The sequence below is a fragment of the Falco peregrinus genome, chromosome 16 (genome assembly GCF_023634155.1).
Source record: "Falco peregrinus isolate bFalPer1 chromosome 16, bFalPer1.pri, whole genome shotgun sequence".
NCBI lineage: Eukaryota > Metazoa > Chordata > Aves > Falconiformes > Falconidae > Falco > Falco peregrinus.
In genome coordinates this window covers 2478566-2493745 of record NC_073736.1, presented here as the reverse complement: position 1 = coordinate 2493745, position 15180 = coordinate 2478566, and the positions used below count along the sequence as shown (strand labels likewise).

Here is a 15180-nt window from a genome sequence, read left to right as displayed (position 1 = left end):
GCTACCCTAACAAAAAAAACCCTTAAACCAGATGTTGGCAAAGCCAGAAGTTTTAGCTTGAGCTAAGAGATCCTGACAGAAAAGCTTTCCAGCCTGCAGTAACCACAAAGATGGGAGCTCTTGCTCACAGCCACGGACAATTTCAGAAGCAATTCATGGGTCAAAGTCTCCACTTCCAAAGCGATACAGACTTTGCCTCTGAAGTCACCACCGAGCTTTTGCAAAACTTTCCCCTACCAATATTTCTCATGTGGGCAAGACAGGGCACGGATTGCACTCTGCTTCGGGAGAGGCAGCGAGTGTCTCTGCAATGCCTCGGTGACTAATACAGCACCAATAAATCGGTCTCCAACCCCTCCAGCCTTTGCCCAAGCAGGGAAAGGGAGCGACAGCCACGCTGGCTGAGACAAGGATGGTTGCAGGGATGGGGTTATCGAGGACCAGGCTCTGCCAGCCTCAACCTGCTGCTGGGACACCAGCCTGCGTGCGATGAGGAAGAGCAAAAACAATTCTTAAAAGATACCTGCCAGCCAGGAACGCACCCATGCCGGTACGCCTTAGCAAGAGCAGAAAGCTGAGCTGGTGGAGGTGAAACATGGCATCTTGGATTCATCCACCCAAGAGGAGCAGCACCAGAAACAACGAGGTCCCCTTCCTCGCCGTGCCCACCCTGCAAGCCTCAACGGCAGCAGCTCGGGGGGGTTCAGGAGTTTATCCTGCACCAAACCTCTGGCCAGGCTAGCAGCAGCAGGGGGCTCCAGGCTGGAGCACCCGAGGGTGCCGTGCCCACGCTGCCCCCCAGCCAGCTGGGCTGCACCCCCCATCACCGCCCAAAGGGCAGCACCTCCCCACGGGCAGCCAGAGCCCAACAAGCACCCTGGTGAGACCTCATTAGCTTCCCTTAATGAGCAACCCGCCTGCACCCTGCGTGCGTCCCCAGGCATACCTAAACCATCTAATTTTACAGGCTTGGAATGCAGTACCCGTGGGTGAAAGGAGAGGCAGGGTGAAGGATCCAAGTGCTCGCTGGCTACAAATGGCAGAAATGACAGGGAAAAGTGCCAGTTGGGGACGGCCCGCAGGATCAGGCTGCACGCCTCGCTGGAAGCCAGCCTGACCCGTCCCCGGAGCCGGGGACAGGAAATACTGAGGATAACTAAAAATCTACAGAGCCATGGTCAGATCCGATTGCAGAACTGGGTATGAAGGTCAAGGCAGGGAGATAAGTAGCTGGAATACGTTACCCGCAGCAAACCTACGGCTCACCTGCTCATCTGTGCAAGCCGAGCACAGGCGTGCACACCCCATCTCCCAGTCCTGGGACAACACCGAGGAGCTCAAACCCAAAAGCACAAGCACAGGAGCTGGGCTAGGAGGTAGCAACTCGTTAACCCACAGCAACACCATCACGTTTGATAGCATCCGTATCTCCATTTTTCAACCACATTTAATTAATGCATCCCTGGAGCGGGATACAGAGGACTGACAAAACAGCAGACCTTTGTGCCACCACGTACACATTCCCTGCTCCTACCAGAGACACCTCAGCTCCACTAGGACATGAACAAATAGGATGAAGACCAGCAGGCTCTTGTTAATCTGCTCCAAGTAACCCATCACACCGAGTTCTTCAGCAGCTTACCCTGCCTTAAGAGTTTTTACTTCACCCAGTTCTCAAGTCAGCTACAATTAAACTCAGGCACACAGCTACTAGACAATAACCCAAGCAGAGACAATAGGAATGACAAAGCCATCAGCCCAAAAGACTTTCCACTTCTCTCCCCGGCCCTTCTGCAGATGCCTTGTCTGATCGACTCGCACCAAAAACCAGGACACATAGTGAGAGCGTATTCTCAAAGAGCATTTGCCATTCCATAGCAAACCGGCAGCACGAGGCGAACATAAGCTTGTTATTAGCAAAGAGCAGAATCTGGGCCATCTGATGTTTTAAACTTATTAATTCAGCCGCGGCTGGTAAAAGCACAATTCTAAAAAAAATGTGTGAATTCAAATAACCGGTTCCCTTGTCTAATCCACTCGCATCGCTTTCCACCGCAGTGCAGTTAATTAAATGGTTCTCTTTATAAACCCACTTTCCCCAGAAGTCTCATTAGCCAAATTAATATGATGCATATAGAGCACTTAACCCTTCAGAGAGACTAGTTTTAACAAAAGCCTGGTTTACCTGGCAGCCGAAGCATCCCTCTATCCAATTCTGAGGGCAGAGGGGCAGAACCAGTGCACAAAAACCAACTCGCTATCACAAAGCAGCCATAGGAGAATCATCCCACGATACCTCCAAGTTTCCAGCATAAATACGGAATGTAAAGGAGACAGTTAAATACACAGTGAAACGTGAGTCAGAGAGGCAGACATCTCCTGGAAGAGCCACCAACAGCCCTGTTTGCCCTCACGCAAGCCAAAGCATACCCGACAAGTGGGAGAGTGCTCGGCTAGCCAAGAGGCTAGCCAGCTTGTCAAACCCACCTCCTTTAGCTGAGTTATGCTGATAGATCACTCCTCGCCTCTTGGCATCAACCACCCGGCCCTGTCAAAGAGGCTGAAACACGCCGCCCGTTCCTACCAGCCCCAGAACCTTCGTCCACCGCTTCCCATTATACCTGATTCAGAGGTCATATCTCAACAGAACACGAAATACATTGCAAAAATATGAATTTTAACTACAAACAGCAACTTCTAGAGGTAAAAGGCATCTCACGAGCCTCCCCTCCCCGCTTCCCTCCCCTCATTACCATCAACATCTACAATTATGCCCATTTACAATAAAAGGCTTAATTTGAACGCTTACACCAGCACCCCCAAATGCATAGACAGCTTTGCCTAATCATCAGCTTGGCTTTCCGTATCAACACAGACAAATTACAAACAGTATTCTGGGTTAAAGCAGTGTTAATTCAAGCAGCTCACAAAATCAAAACAACAGCTTCAGCCTGCCAAGCGGAAAACCTGTACTTTTATCCGTGCGCCACCTTGCCCCAGGTGGGCAAAGAAACCTCGGGTTCCTCACCGGAAGCCCCCAAAGCAAACACAGAAGCTACATCCAAGACTTCACTCCTTCGCTGCCATCCCAGAGCAGCTGGAGCAACACGTTGACCAAAGCAAACACGTTAGTAAAACGTTAGTAGACCGGAGAATCAAAAAAACAAAAGAAAACAAAAAAAAAAAAAAAAAAAAGGCAAACAACAAAACCATCTTCTTTTACATGACAATTCAGTTCAACCTCTTAAACCCCCTTACCTGTTTCAGGGATTTACTCAGCTCTCTGCCCCAGGAGCAGCCACCTTGCAGAGCACAACCGTGGCATCCTTTCGTTGAAAGGCACCTGCAGCCTAGCAATGATCCTGCAGGGCTGCAGGACAGCACTAGGTTCGTTATCCACGGGAGGTTAAAGTATGTCAAGGCAATCAGGGCAAGGCTTGCATTTCAAGGTGTCTTCATCTGCATGTCACATTAATTCTAACAGACCGGCAAGAATAACACGAGAGGTTTCTGAAGCCAACGATGCAGCAGTGTTAGCTTCCTCTTGATGTCTGCGGTTGTCAAATGCGCCCCGAAGTCTCCTGCAGCAAACATGGAGTTGTGCTCCTGCACTGGAACAGCCTTTCCACAGCTCAGGAGCCCCCAGTACAGGAGAACGCAGCAACTACAGCACACAACATTTTCAGGCCGCCTCCATTTTTTTCCTCTCACCATCTGTACTACACCGTGCGGCGACTGCAAGCAAACATGCAGCCGTACCTGGGACGCGATCAGGGTGCATGCACATCCGAGGCGTGTGGAACCATTTGCTTCAAAACCGGTCAAAATAAGGCACTGAGACACCAACGCAAAGGTTTTAAATTACCGACTCTATCGCTCTCGGGAACTCTTCATCCATTCAGCACTAAACCCATAACTGCTGAAAAGCCCCTGGAGATGGAGGAGCGCCTCACGTATGTCAGGAATGGCTTTATTAACAGCATTTAAACACTTTTAAGGACTCATTTCTCTTTTTCTTTTGGCAATTTGGTTGCAAAGGTTTACGTGCAAGATTCAACGCAATCTCAAACTTTTTCTTCGAAATTAAAAAAAAAAAAATAATCAAAACTAAAGCCAAACATGTTGGGTGAACAAAATAAATCAGAAACTTAAAATTCAGGAACTCCAGCTCTTCAAACCAGCGAAGCCCCAGACTTGTACACCGTTCTGAGATGCAGGGTGGTGCTTCCCTGCTTCTTGCATGCCAGCATCAGCACCGCTTCCCCGTCAAGGTGAGGAGTAAAGCAGCAAGTGACCCCCTTTTTCACTGCAAACAAAGGGGGTGCCACAGCAAGACAATCAACTAGATTTCTTCAGATTTGGTACACCAGGATGGTCAACGCGAAAGTGTCGGTTCTCCCTGCTTCTTGCTCAAGACCCACAACTATCAGATCAAACATTGAGCAGCAGCAGCAAGTAACCCCTCCGCTGCAAACAAAGGGGTCAAAACGTTTGTCGTCAATTCACTTCCAGGCAGAAAAACCATTTTCCTCAAAAGAAACAATTTATTTAGAATGAAACAAAATCAGCTCAACTGTGAGCGCATGTTTGAGTGACAGCTACTTTTAAGCTGTGTGAGCCATAAAAAGGGTATTCCTTTACTTTTCCAGCAATCTTGTGTACACAGCACAAAGCAAAGAGGTCATTTTTTTTTTCCACTTAAAACACGGGCATTGGCATCACAATAGCAGATACACAACTTTTTTTTTTTTTTTTTAAAGCTGCCATTTTAGTAAAATGCACAAATACTAAACAGATAAGCTTTCTTCCATCGAGAGGCCCATGTAAATTCCACATAAGCCACAGCTTCTCTTCCCAAAGGTCCATTAGAGCTTGGTATCCTATGCGGTTGTCTTCTGCAGTCCACCAGCTTTGCTTGCAGGAGGAAAGAAAATGTTATTTCAATACAAATGTATACAACAGGGTTTTGTTTGTTTTTGTTTTTCCCCCTCCCTACATTATACAGGTGAACATAAAGAGCTACAAGGCCTTTCTGAATATTCTACTTGGACTTCAAAAAGCACCAATACCACCCACGGGCACGAAACCTTGAAATGAAGTCACCTTCTATGTATAGATGCATAACAAGTAGTGCAGGGCTTCTTTTTGGACCAAGGTTAAACTAGACTTACAGTACTGCTGATTATTCAACTTTCAGTAACAGTTAATGGGACGCACGAAAATAACCATGAGAAAAACCAACCAAATTATTGATAATTGGGTTGACTTTCCTCAAAGACCATTTCCTGAAGGCAACTGATCAACAAAAATGTGAAATGTAGTGTTAACACGTTTCTCTTTTGTTCTCATTTTGCTGCGCAATTCTAACAGCGGACAACTCCAATACTAAAGGAAAGTTCAAATCAAAGACACACCTAATATAATTTAAAGTTGTTACTATTCAAGTAGTATTTCTCATCCATCGTTTTCACACAATTAAAACTGTATGAAGTTGAATATTCAATTAAGCATTCTCTGAACCATATGGTCTGCTTTAAGCCCGATACAAAAGTCACCTCATCATTTTGTTTATAAATCATTGGAATATCTGTCCTTCGGTGCTATCTGCAGAAAGTAATAAAGGGGCAGACGAAGGGGAAAGAACCCCAAAAGCTCAATCACACGGCAATTATTTCTTCCACTCTTGTTTCTGTTCAACAAGCATACAGCAGACTCCCCAGGAGTACTGCCCTCAACACTGTTTTTCTTAAAAGCCAGGAACTACGATTTTCCAAGCCATTTTTCCCTGAGTCCTCAGAGTTTTTGAACCTGTCTTCACAATTTTGATTCACTCCTCCTCCCCATTAATACTTAAGGCCTTTCACCTCAGTTACCATCAACCAGATGGTTCCCCCAGCCAATGCAAGAAATCTAAAACTCTTCTCCGCTCTCCACAGGGGGGCTGAGCAAGTTGTTACCAAAACATTTCAATCCTTTAACATCCTTGTTAAAAAAACAAACAGACAAAAAAACAAAAAAACCACCAAAAAAAACCCAACCAAACAAACTACCACCAAAGAACAAAAACCAAAGAGAGAGGGGAAGATTTGTCTGCCTGGCACAGAATGCCCTTCTCTCTCGACAAAGCTTACAAGGATGCGTCGGTATTTGTAACCAAGGAGCCTGAAACCTCTGGATTTGAGGGTAACCTCAGTGCTCACGCTGCAGCCCCAGCGTACAGCAGGCTGTACGCTAGATGGGAGCAAACAAAGCCACTGGCCGGCAGCCAAGGAAGTTGCATAAAGTTTCCAATTAAAAAAAAAAAAAAAACAACAACCAAAAAACAAAAAACCAAAACCAACAACAAAACACAACCAACAATCAAACCCAACAAAATACTAAAAATCTTAAAACAAAAGTATGAGTCATTTGAGGTTCTTTCCCCAAAGCATAAAGCACAACTATGAAATGATTCAGGAAAAGGACATCCTTTTTCCATGCTAATTCAATAAACTAATGAAATATAGGAACATCAACTGCACACAATGTTTAGAAGAAATACTGAGCTCTCGCTAGAGCAACGTAATGCCAAACACGACGAGAGAGCTAAAGTCTGCTACATCTGTTTTGCTCTATACAGAAGTGGTATTACACACGGACTTCTACTCGTGTTCAGCCCTGGCCAAGACAACTTTGAGTGGACAGTTACTCCAATGGTGCACACTTCAGAACCTAGAAGAAAAGCACAGCCGACCAAGCTGTACCAGTTTTGATGGCAGCACGTGAACTTAAGTGCCAGCAAAAAACCCCCAACGTTGCCAGTCAACTATGTTTTGACATTAAGAACCCTCAAAGGGTGTTAAAAATCCTTGCTTACAAAACAGAGCAGCAACCACAAATAAACCAGATTTAAAGAAGCAGGTACTCCATTAAATAAGGAACCAGAAAACCTGGAGTCAAATTCAGCCTCGCCTGTTCCTTATTACCCTCCAGCGCAGCACAACTTTGACTCATAAAAGCCCGTGGCAGGTATAACCACCGCTATTTTACAAGGAAAAAAAAAATATGGAAGTGCACCTAGGATGCTCTTTCCAAAAGGGTTCCCACACTGAGTTTGCTTTGACAAGCTATGTTGACCCCAAGTTTTATGGGTTTTATAAACAGGTGCCTACTGCGTATCAGCGTAACAAACACCGTTCTCAGCACATGTAAGTGTTGAACACAAACAACATTAGTGCTTCTCTTTTCTTCTTCTTTTTTTTTTTTTTTTTTTTTTTCCTAATTTTTGGGCAGATTTGAATTCCCTGCAGTTCAAGTTTCTTTCCTTTAAAACTCTGCGCTTGCAAGTGACTCAAGTCAGATGCAAGGAGAAAACTCGCTCTAAATGCAAGCAGCACTTCAAGGGAGTTAGCAGCAGTGTTGGTTACTTGCTGACACGCAACAGACACCTGCTAGAATTAAAACAGACATTCTTTGCAATAAGTGATAAATACGCTGTATCTTTTAAAACACAGTTATTTGCGTTATCGGTGTCATTTCAAAATATTCTCATTGTTAATAGGAAGATGAACAGCTGAATTCTGCCATCTATTACATTCACGCTGAAGGACAACCCAGAAATCCTGGATGTTACCCTCAAACATTTAAAAGCATTAAATGAGGCTTCGATGTTTCTATTCAGAAAGAAAAGTAGCTATAAAAACAAAACCATCCGTTTTCAAGATTATGTGGCCACATTCAAGTTCTCAGATCATCGCGATGCTTGGGATATTACATCTACTCATTCCGGTCAGATAAAGGAAATCAAAGCCCACGCAAACCAAAGCACTCTCTGACGAGTGGTTCTGTAAAGCGGGTATTAGAGGTTCATATTTTTGACAGTGACTCTCAAGCAACTACAGTCACACTTCAGAACTGTTGTGCCCGTAAAACACATTCAAGATATTTCCTCCTTCACCTGCTACTCGCAACTGATTCCGCATTTTGAACTCAATTTTTGCGGCGGAAGTTGAAACAGAAATCAACTTGTCCCTGCACCAGTTGCCCAAGGAACGTATCAGAGGACTGACCGAGCAAAGCAGCATCGCGTTTACGTTGCCCAAGCCTCTGAAAATGTGGCTAAGTGCAAGATTACATTCTGGGTTTAAGTGCAAGATTACAATTTTGGGGCCTGTAAGTAGAGAACAGTCAGATTTACGCTTCAGTTCAGAAGCTAGCTGCAACATCCTTTCGGTTGTTAAGCCAAACAACAGGGATTTTAGATCCTTTCTCACCTCCTAAATGCCTGCATTAGCAAGGTGGCCAAGACAGCGGGGAAAAAAGTGCCCAAGGAGCGGGCAAAAAAACATTAAACGAACCAAGTTTTTGGGGAAAAAAAAAAAAAAAAAAAGCGCAAACTGTTTTCTCTTAGAATTACAGGAACAAGAGCTCAAACCTCAGCATCCCAGACTACTTTTAAGACTTATCCAAGATGCCAAAAACCACTTTACTCCAAATGCCTATAAAATGATAAACCTCATGTAATGCCCACTGTACTGTACCTGAAAAGTCCCTAGCAGACAGCAGTTTCTTGCTATTAACAAAGAGGTAAAATGTTAATGAGAACTTTTATGTAATTAAATTATCACAGAATTAAAACCATCTCTGGAGAGAAGCACACTTGCTCAGAGTTTGCACTGTGGAACCAGACCCCACTGTACCTGCAACTCTTTGAAAAAAAGGCAGTAAAAACAAAAAACCACAATATAACTAAAGTTATTCTTAAAGCACCTCCTTGTTTCTTGCATACCAGAGTAAGCACAAGACATTCACGGTTTGTAACAAAGTCCTCAGCTATTTACCCAACATTGTCACTGCTACAAACCCAAAGTGCATATATGGGATACAACAGAACTCAGAGAAATAGGAGAAATACACCTGTTAAAAAAGCATACCTTCAGTGCATGCATTTTGAGGGGCTGGATGAAATTATCAAACACCCAATAAAGGAATTCAATGTTCTGCAGTGTACCCGAGAGCAGGTGCTGGTCACCTGAAAGACATCAACCTTGAGCCGTGCAACTCAAAGGGAAACCGTTCAGGCTCCCGAGGAAAGGGATCACGCGTGCCAAAGGGCCGCTGGCCTGAGGCCATCACAGGATTTCAAGGACTCGAAAAAATGAGTTGACACCAGTCCGCTAGTACGTCTGTGGTTTTCCATTTCAACTGAGTGCTTTAAATCTGGTCTTTTAGGTTTGAAACTCTTATCGAGGATGAGCTATTGAACTCGCTTTAAAATACATGAAATGAAAAAAGGACACGAATCAAAATTAAGAAGACGGGAGTTTGTTCTTTCCACAACGCACACCCCCCTCCCAGTTTTTTTTCCTCTTTTTTCTTTTTTTTTTTTTTTTTTCTTTTTTTTTTTCTGTAAATCAAAGCAGGCCTAGCCTCCCTGCTGTCCCCACTGATGGGGGATTTTCAAAATATCCTATTCACGCTAATGACTAACCAACCTTCCTGGGTCCTAACTTTATAGAAAAATGTAGTAACAGAAAAACGGGCAGGGAAAGTCACCTACAAACAAAGATCTAATTTAAAATAACGACAGGGCTGGCTAAGGCTGTATCCCATAGCACCTGGCACACGCTGGAGGGGCTGTGTGGAGGAGTAGGCAGGGTTGGGTACAGAGAACACGAGGGCCTTAGGACGCCCCACGGACAATGATCATGACCAGATAGTCGTCCTCCGATTTGGCCAGCGCCTTGGCCGTGGAGTCCAGGAACTGCTGGGAGAAATCGCAGGGTGGAAAGGCGTGCAGGACCCCGCTGTTCTCCTTGTCTTTGTTACCCCCCACAGGGAGGCTGATCACCCCAGCAGCCTGCTTTTGCTTTAGATAGGACACCAGATTCCTGAGTGGCCTCTGGGTGGAGGTGGTGGCGGCCTCGCTAGCTCCGGCTGCGGAGCGGTTGTCTGATGCGCCAGGCACAGCCAAAAGGATGGCGTATCCGTTGGGACCCGCCACTTTGATGCGACGATTGACCTCGTCCAGCTTGGGCTGGTCCAGACGAAGACGTTGGGTGATCTTGAGCTGAGCTACTTTCCCACCAGTCGCTCCCTCCACGAGGAGACTGCTGGCAACACCGAGGTCCCCCTGAAGCAGATGCATGTTGGACGGGAAGTTGCTGTTCTTCAGCAGAAGCATCCCCTGCCAAGCCAAGCACAGCTTGGGGGCTCCCCCAGCCTGCGACGCTCCATCCTGCTGCTGTTTCTGAGGAGGAGGTTTGAGGCGGGAGCCTCCGCCACCTCCTTCCGTAGCACGCTCGTCCTTTTTGGCTGGACTTTTGCACTCCTGTGCGGCAGCAGCCACAGAAGCACGATGCTTCCGCTCCCGTTCAGCGGAGTTCTTGCGGTCACGCTTTTCATTCTGCCCCCGCTCCAGGCTGCCCCTGCGTGATTCCCGGATGGGCGAAGGCCGCTCCAACAAGAGCAAGCGGGAGGACGAGCGCTCAGGGTCACTACCGTAACGCTCCCTCCCTCCGAGGAGCTCGGGGCTGCGGTCCGGTGGAGAGGTCGTGGCTAAACAGTGGCGCTTACGGGAGGAAGAAGAGCGCTCGCTGTCTGGAGAGCGGTCCAAGTGCCGGCCTCCATCCTCCGCCAGTCTCCGTTTCCTAGGCTGATCCCTGCTACTACTGCCCAACTCCCTCTCCCCTCGGTCCCGCTCCAAGGACCAACCATCCCGGCGGCGCTCTAGGCTTTCCAGTGGGTCATAGGCAACTGCCCGATTACTCCTATCCCGTACAGGGGGTGGGGGGGGCACCCACTCTGTGTCAGGATAAAGGTCTCTGTCGCGGTCTCTATAGAGTAACGGTGGCGTCCTGTCCCGGGCCCCCCGAAGAGGATCAGGTGGGGCTCCCCGGTGAGCCCCAAAAGCAGCCGCCTCCGCCACGAGCTCGTAATGAGCAGGGGGCGGCAAGGGTAGAGGCTGCAGGTAGGGCTGCTGGTACCGATGCTCAGTGTCAGCAAAGTCTACACGGAGCCGGCGATCTGGCCCGCCCAAGGGAAAACCACGCATGTGGGTGCACGCTGCCTGCGCCGCATCCAAGCTCTCATACTGGATATAAGCCCACGAATCCCCTTTGCGGTAATCGATCGTGCGGATGGTGCCAAACCGATCAAACTCCCTGGCCAGGGCAGCAAGGGGCACCCAGGGCCCAAGGCCACCCACCCAGAGCCTGGTAGTCGGAGTGGCTTTCCCATACCCAATCTTGATGGGGTTGCGCAGCAGCACCTTCCCTGACATGGCCAACTTGGCCCGGTGTGCCATGTCCAGATTCTCAAATTTAAGAAAACCATAGGTGCTGGTCTGCCCGCGCCCCGGCCTTTTGATGTCCACCTCAGTGATGACCCCAAAACGGTCAAAAGCTCGCCGTAAATCTGACTCGCTGACCGTGATGTCCAGGTTGCCCAGGAACAACGTGCGGTTGGCCCTCTGGTCATCCTCGGGGCTGATCTCCTCCTCGCCAGCGGCTCCGGCACCCCCTCCTCCTCCACGAAAGCCCCCAGCAGCCGCCACACCAGCCACCCGCTCCAGCCCGTAGGCTGGCCGCACTCGCGCTTCGTAGAACCCCCCGTAGTCCCTCTCCCTCTCCAGCTCCCTGGGCAGAGGGGGCGGAGGCGGCAAGCGGCCCAGGGCGAGCTGCTGCAGCCGGTAGTCTCGATAACCCAGGGCCCCGCCGCTGCCAGCGGGTGACAGCGCCCGCTGCGTCGCCCCAGCTGGGGGGTGCCGCACGGCCGCCGCCGCCGCTGCCGCCACCCCAACAGCCGCTGTGCCGTAGGGAGACTCCTTGTCCAGCAGCGCCGGGGAACGGCTGCTGCGACGCCGGCTGCTCCCTCCGCCGCCCCCGACGTAGACGGCCTCGATCTTCAGCGGGCGGTCGTAGAGCACGAGGCGGCCGCGGGCATGCTTGGCGGCCCGGGCGTCCTCGGGCCGGCGGAAGTTGACGAAGGCCACGCGCTCATCGGCAGCGCCGGTGCCGGGCGGGAGGCGGCTGATTTTGACGCTCACGTCGCCGAAGCGCTTGAACTCGTGGAAAAGCCCGTCCTCCACCGCCTCGTCGCTCAGCGCCGAGCCCAGCTCGCTGATCTTCAGCGTCTTGTACTCCCCGCCGCCGCCCGCCTCCGAGGAGGAGGAGGAGGAGGACGGGGCCGCCGCCGCCGCCCGGGACTCACCCCCACCGCCGCGGCTGCTGCTGCTCCGCGACGCCTCCGCCGTTTTGCCGCCGCCGTAGCCGTGCCGGCTGCCCCCGCCGCCCGCCGCCGCCGCCCCGGCCTCGTACTCGCGGCTGCCGGCGCGGGCGGCCTTGTCGGGGTGCGGGCCGCGCCGGCTGCTCCCGCTATTGCTCTCGTTGGAGGCCGCCGCCGCCGCCGCTTTCCCGCCGCTGCCGTTGGAGCCGCCGGAGCCGCTCGGCTTCTTGCTGCTCCGCTCGCCCCGCGCCGACGAGGAGGAGGACGCCGAGTCCTCGCCGCCCCCGCCGCCCCGTGAACGCTTGGCTTTGGCCGGCGAGCGCTCCTTGCCCTTCATGGCGGCGGGCAGCGGGGCCCCCTCCCGCCCCCGGCCCTGCTCCCGCCGGCGGCCTCACCGACTGACTGACCGCCGCGCTCACGCACCCGCCGCCATCTTGGAAGCCGCGGCGGCAGCGAGCCCCGCCCCCCCGGCGCCCATTGGCCGTCCGGCTGCAGCCCGCCGCCCTCGTTGGCCGCCGAACGCGTCACCCCCACCCCCTCTCCCCCGCCGAGCGGAAGGCCCGCCCCCTCCCCCTCGCCGCCCTCTTCGATTGGCTCGGTCAGCTGTCCTTCCGCCGGCCGGCCTCGCGCGCCCGCGAGGAGGGGGCGGGAAGAGTTCCCCCCTCCATTCCGCCCAGTCCCGCTCGCTCATTGGGCGATTAGAAAGGGCGCGGCCTTCTGATTGGTCACTGTTCCCTGTCAATCGTAGTGGTTCAACCACGGGCGGCCTTCCCCTGTTCATTGGCCATTGGGCCGGCCTCACCCCCTCCCTCTGATTGGCTTTCTTACCTGCCACTTATAATTGTCCCGCTGCGGCCCCGCCCCGCCCTTCCCCATTGGCCCGCTCGTTGAGACGCGGGTTCCCGTCGTTCCTCTCAAATTCTCGCGAGCTGCTCTTTCCCCTCTCCCTTTCCTCATTGGTCACTGCGAACCTGACTGCGCTGCTCTGATTGGCTAAGCTCTACGCCGCTCCCGAAGAAGCGCGGGCTGCTGCCCAAGCTCCGCTCTTCGTTTATCATTGGGCGAGAAAAATCTCCCCAGGCATCTGACTGGGTGCCGTCCGAACGCTTGCGGATAGGCTAAAGCGGAGATCAGTCACGCTGACTCTGACTCTGATTGGTCTCGGGGGAAAGAGGGCGGTTCCCCGGCAGCGTCGGCCGTGCCGTCGCGGCTGCAGGCCCAGATCGCGCTGGGCTGCGGCGCAGGGCGGAGCTTGTGGGTGTCCTGAGCTCCTCCCGTCTCCTCAGCCCGCAGGGACGCGCCAGCGGCCGGGGAATAAACGTTGTCGGGGTGGGCTGGGGCTCAGCTTCACCGGAGGGAAGGGCCGCGGGGGAAGGGACAGAGCGTTCAAGCGGCTCGCAACACTTGGGCCTACAAGGCGGTGCCTGTTGTGCCCCCGCCTGCTTCCTTGTACGCGCCCGTACCAGGACGTACAGGGAAGCGGGTCCCTGTGTGGCTGCGGGAGCCCCTCTGGGCTGTGGGCTGCCAGCGGGTCGGGGCCTGCCCGGGGCCTGGCCCACCCTCCCGGGTGCGGGGAGCAGGCCAGGGCTGCCCACATGTCACGGTTACACCTCGCCCTTCACTGCCTCACTCGAGGCCTTCGAACCATTGGCAATAATCCCCATGGGAAGCGTCACAGAAAATAGTTACGCTGATACATTTCCCTTTTTATCGCCAGCTTTCCCACCTTTTGCTCAGGAGCTGGAGCTGAGAAGGTGGCCGGGAACGGGAAGGAACAGCTTTGGCTTCTGTCTGCTGAGGCGAAGGGTTTGGAGCCGCTGTGAGCCCCAGGGCAGGGAAGGCCAGACCCCCTGAACAGAAGCAGCTCTAATCGGGGTATGTCGTGAGGGTCCCACTGCCCTGAGCACTGCCAGGTGGGCTCTGGCACTTGCTCTTCTGCTCCCCCTGCTCTGCCGGTGCATAGTGCAGAAGGGGAAAGAGCAAGGCTCAAAGGGTGAGAAAGCTGTGGCAGGGGGAGATTACACCATCCCCAGTGGAAGCGCTGCCCCTGTATCCTATTATCCCATAAATCATCCCCCCCAAACCCTAATTTCACACCCTCGGAGCTGTGCTGGAGAATTCCTGTTCGTTCTTTTCAGCTGCCATCGAAATGCATCAAAATCAAATGAATTGAACCGTTCTATGATTCTGTGAAATCCGGCAGTACCGGAGGAGCAAGAAAAACTGCAACCACACTGCAGTGGGAAGAACTTCATTTAACCCAGCGATGCTACGGCCCCCCTGAGCCATGTTTTATAATCACAGCCTAAGTGGTTTGAAATAAGCAGAGCAGAAAGCACAATGTTCCCTCCCTGTGCCTCTGAGTGAAATGTCCTCGCGTCTCTGTGTCACCCCCTGGAAATAAGATCGCTCCCCAGGAACGTCTTCATCCAACAGAAGGAGAATTGAATCAGCTTTTTTAATAGCGGTCCATTAGGCTGCATTTCTCCCCGTCATACCATCTTCTGACAGAGATGGTACACAGAAGCTCCTGAAATTGTGGGTGGGTTTTCAGCGGTGGGTAAATAGATGATGTCTAAATATAGACCTAGGAGTGATAGAAATTGTGTTTGAAATATATGTTGAGCTTCTGAAAATGAGATCGTCCTATGTAACAACATGGAGTTAACCTAACAGGCGTATCGGAGACAGACCCGCAATGATACAGGAGCTCGGCTCATGTGGATATAATTAGCGTAAAGTATATGGAAGACAGACACAATTAGGTGGATGTGGATCATCCAGATGAAGTGATACAAAGGTATGTGCAGGAGGGGCGGCATCAACCAGCGTGGAGGAGCCTCGGCTGAGGGAGACCTGGAGTCTGTCAGACAGGCTTATCGCAACCGCTGCTCTTGTCTGGGTCAAGCCACTTTCCTGGGGAGACACCACCAAAGGATAAAGCTCAGGCATTACTGTTTTCCCCTAGAAAAGTTG

The 15180-nt window shown here is 51.4% G+C and overlaps 1 protein-coding gene across 1 annotated transcript; it reads right to left on the bottom strand.

Moving 5' to 3' along the window:
• Window positions 1-4521: 4521 nt before the first annotated feature.
• On the bottom strand, window positions 4522-12655 carry RBM15 (RNA binding motif protein 15). The gene has a single exon (XM_055819695.1). It carries the CDS (start codon window positions 12539-12541, stop codon window positions 9662-9664), a length of 2880 nt encoding a protein of 959 aa, XP_055675670.1. The 5' UTR covers window positions 12542-12655; the 3' UTR covers window positions 4522-9661.
• Between the last annotated feature and the right edge of the window lie 2525 nt (window positions 12656-15180).

Bases quoted from the DNA above. Each gene is read 5' to 3' on its own strand.
- RBM15 (XM_055819695.1), bottom strand. From the start codon at position 12,541: ATGAAGGGCAAGGAGCGCTCGCCGGCCAAAGCCAAGCGTTCACGGGGC.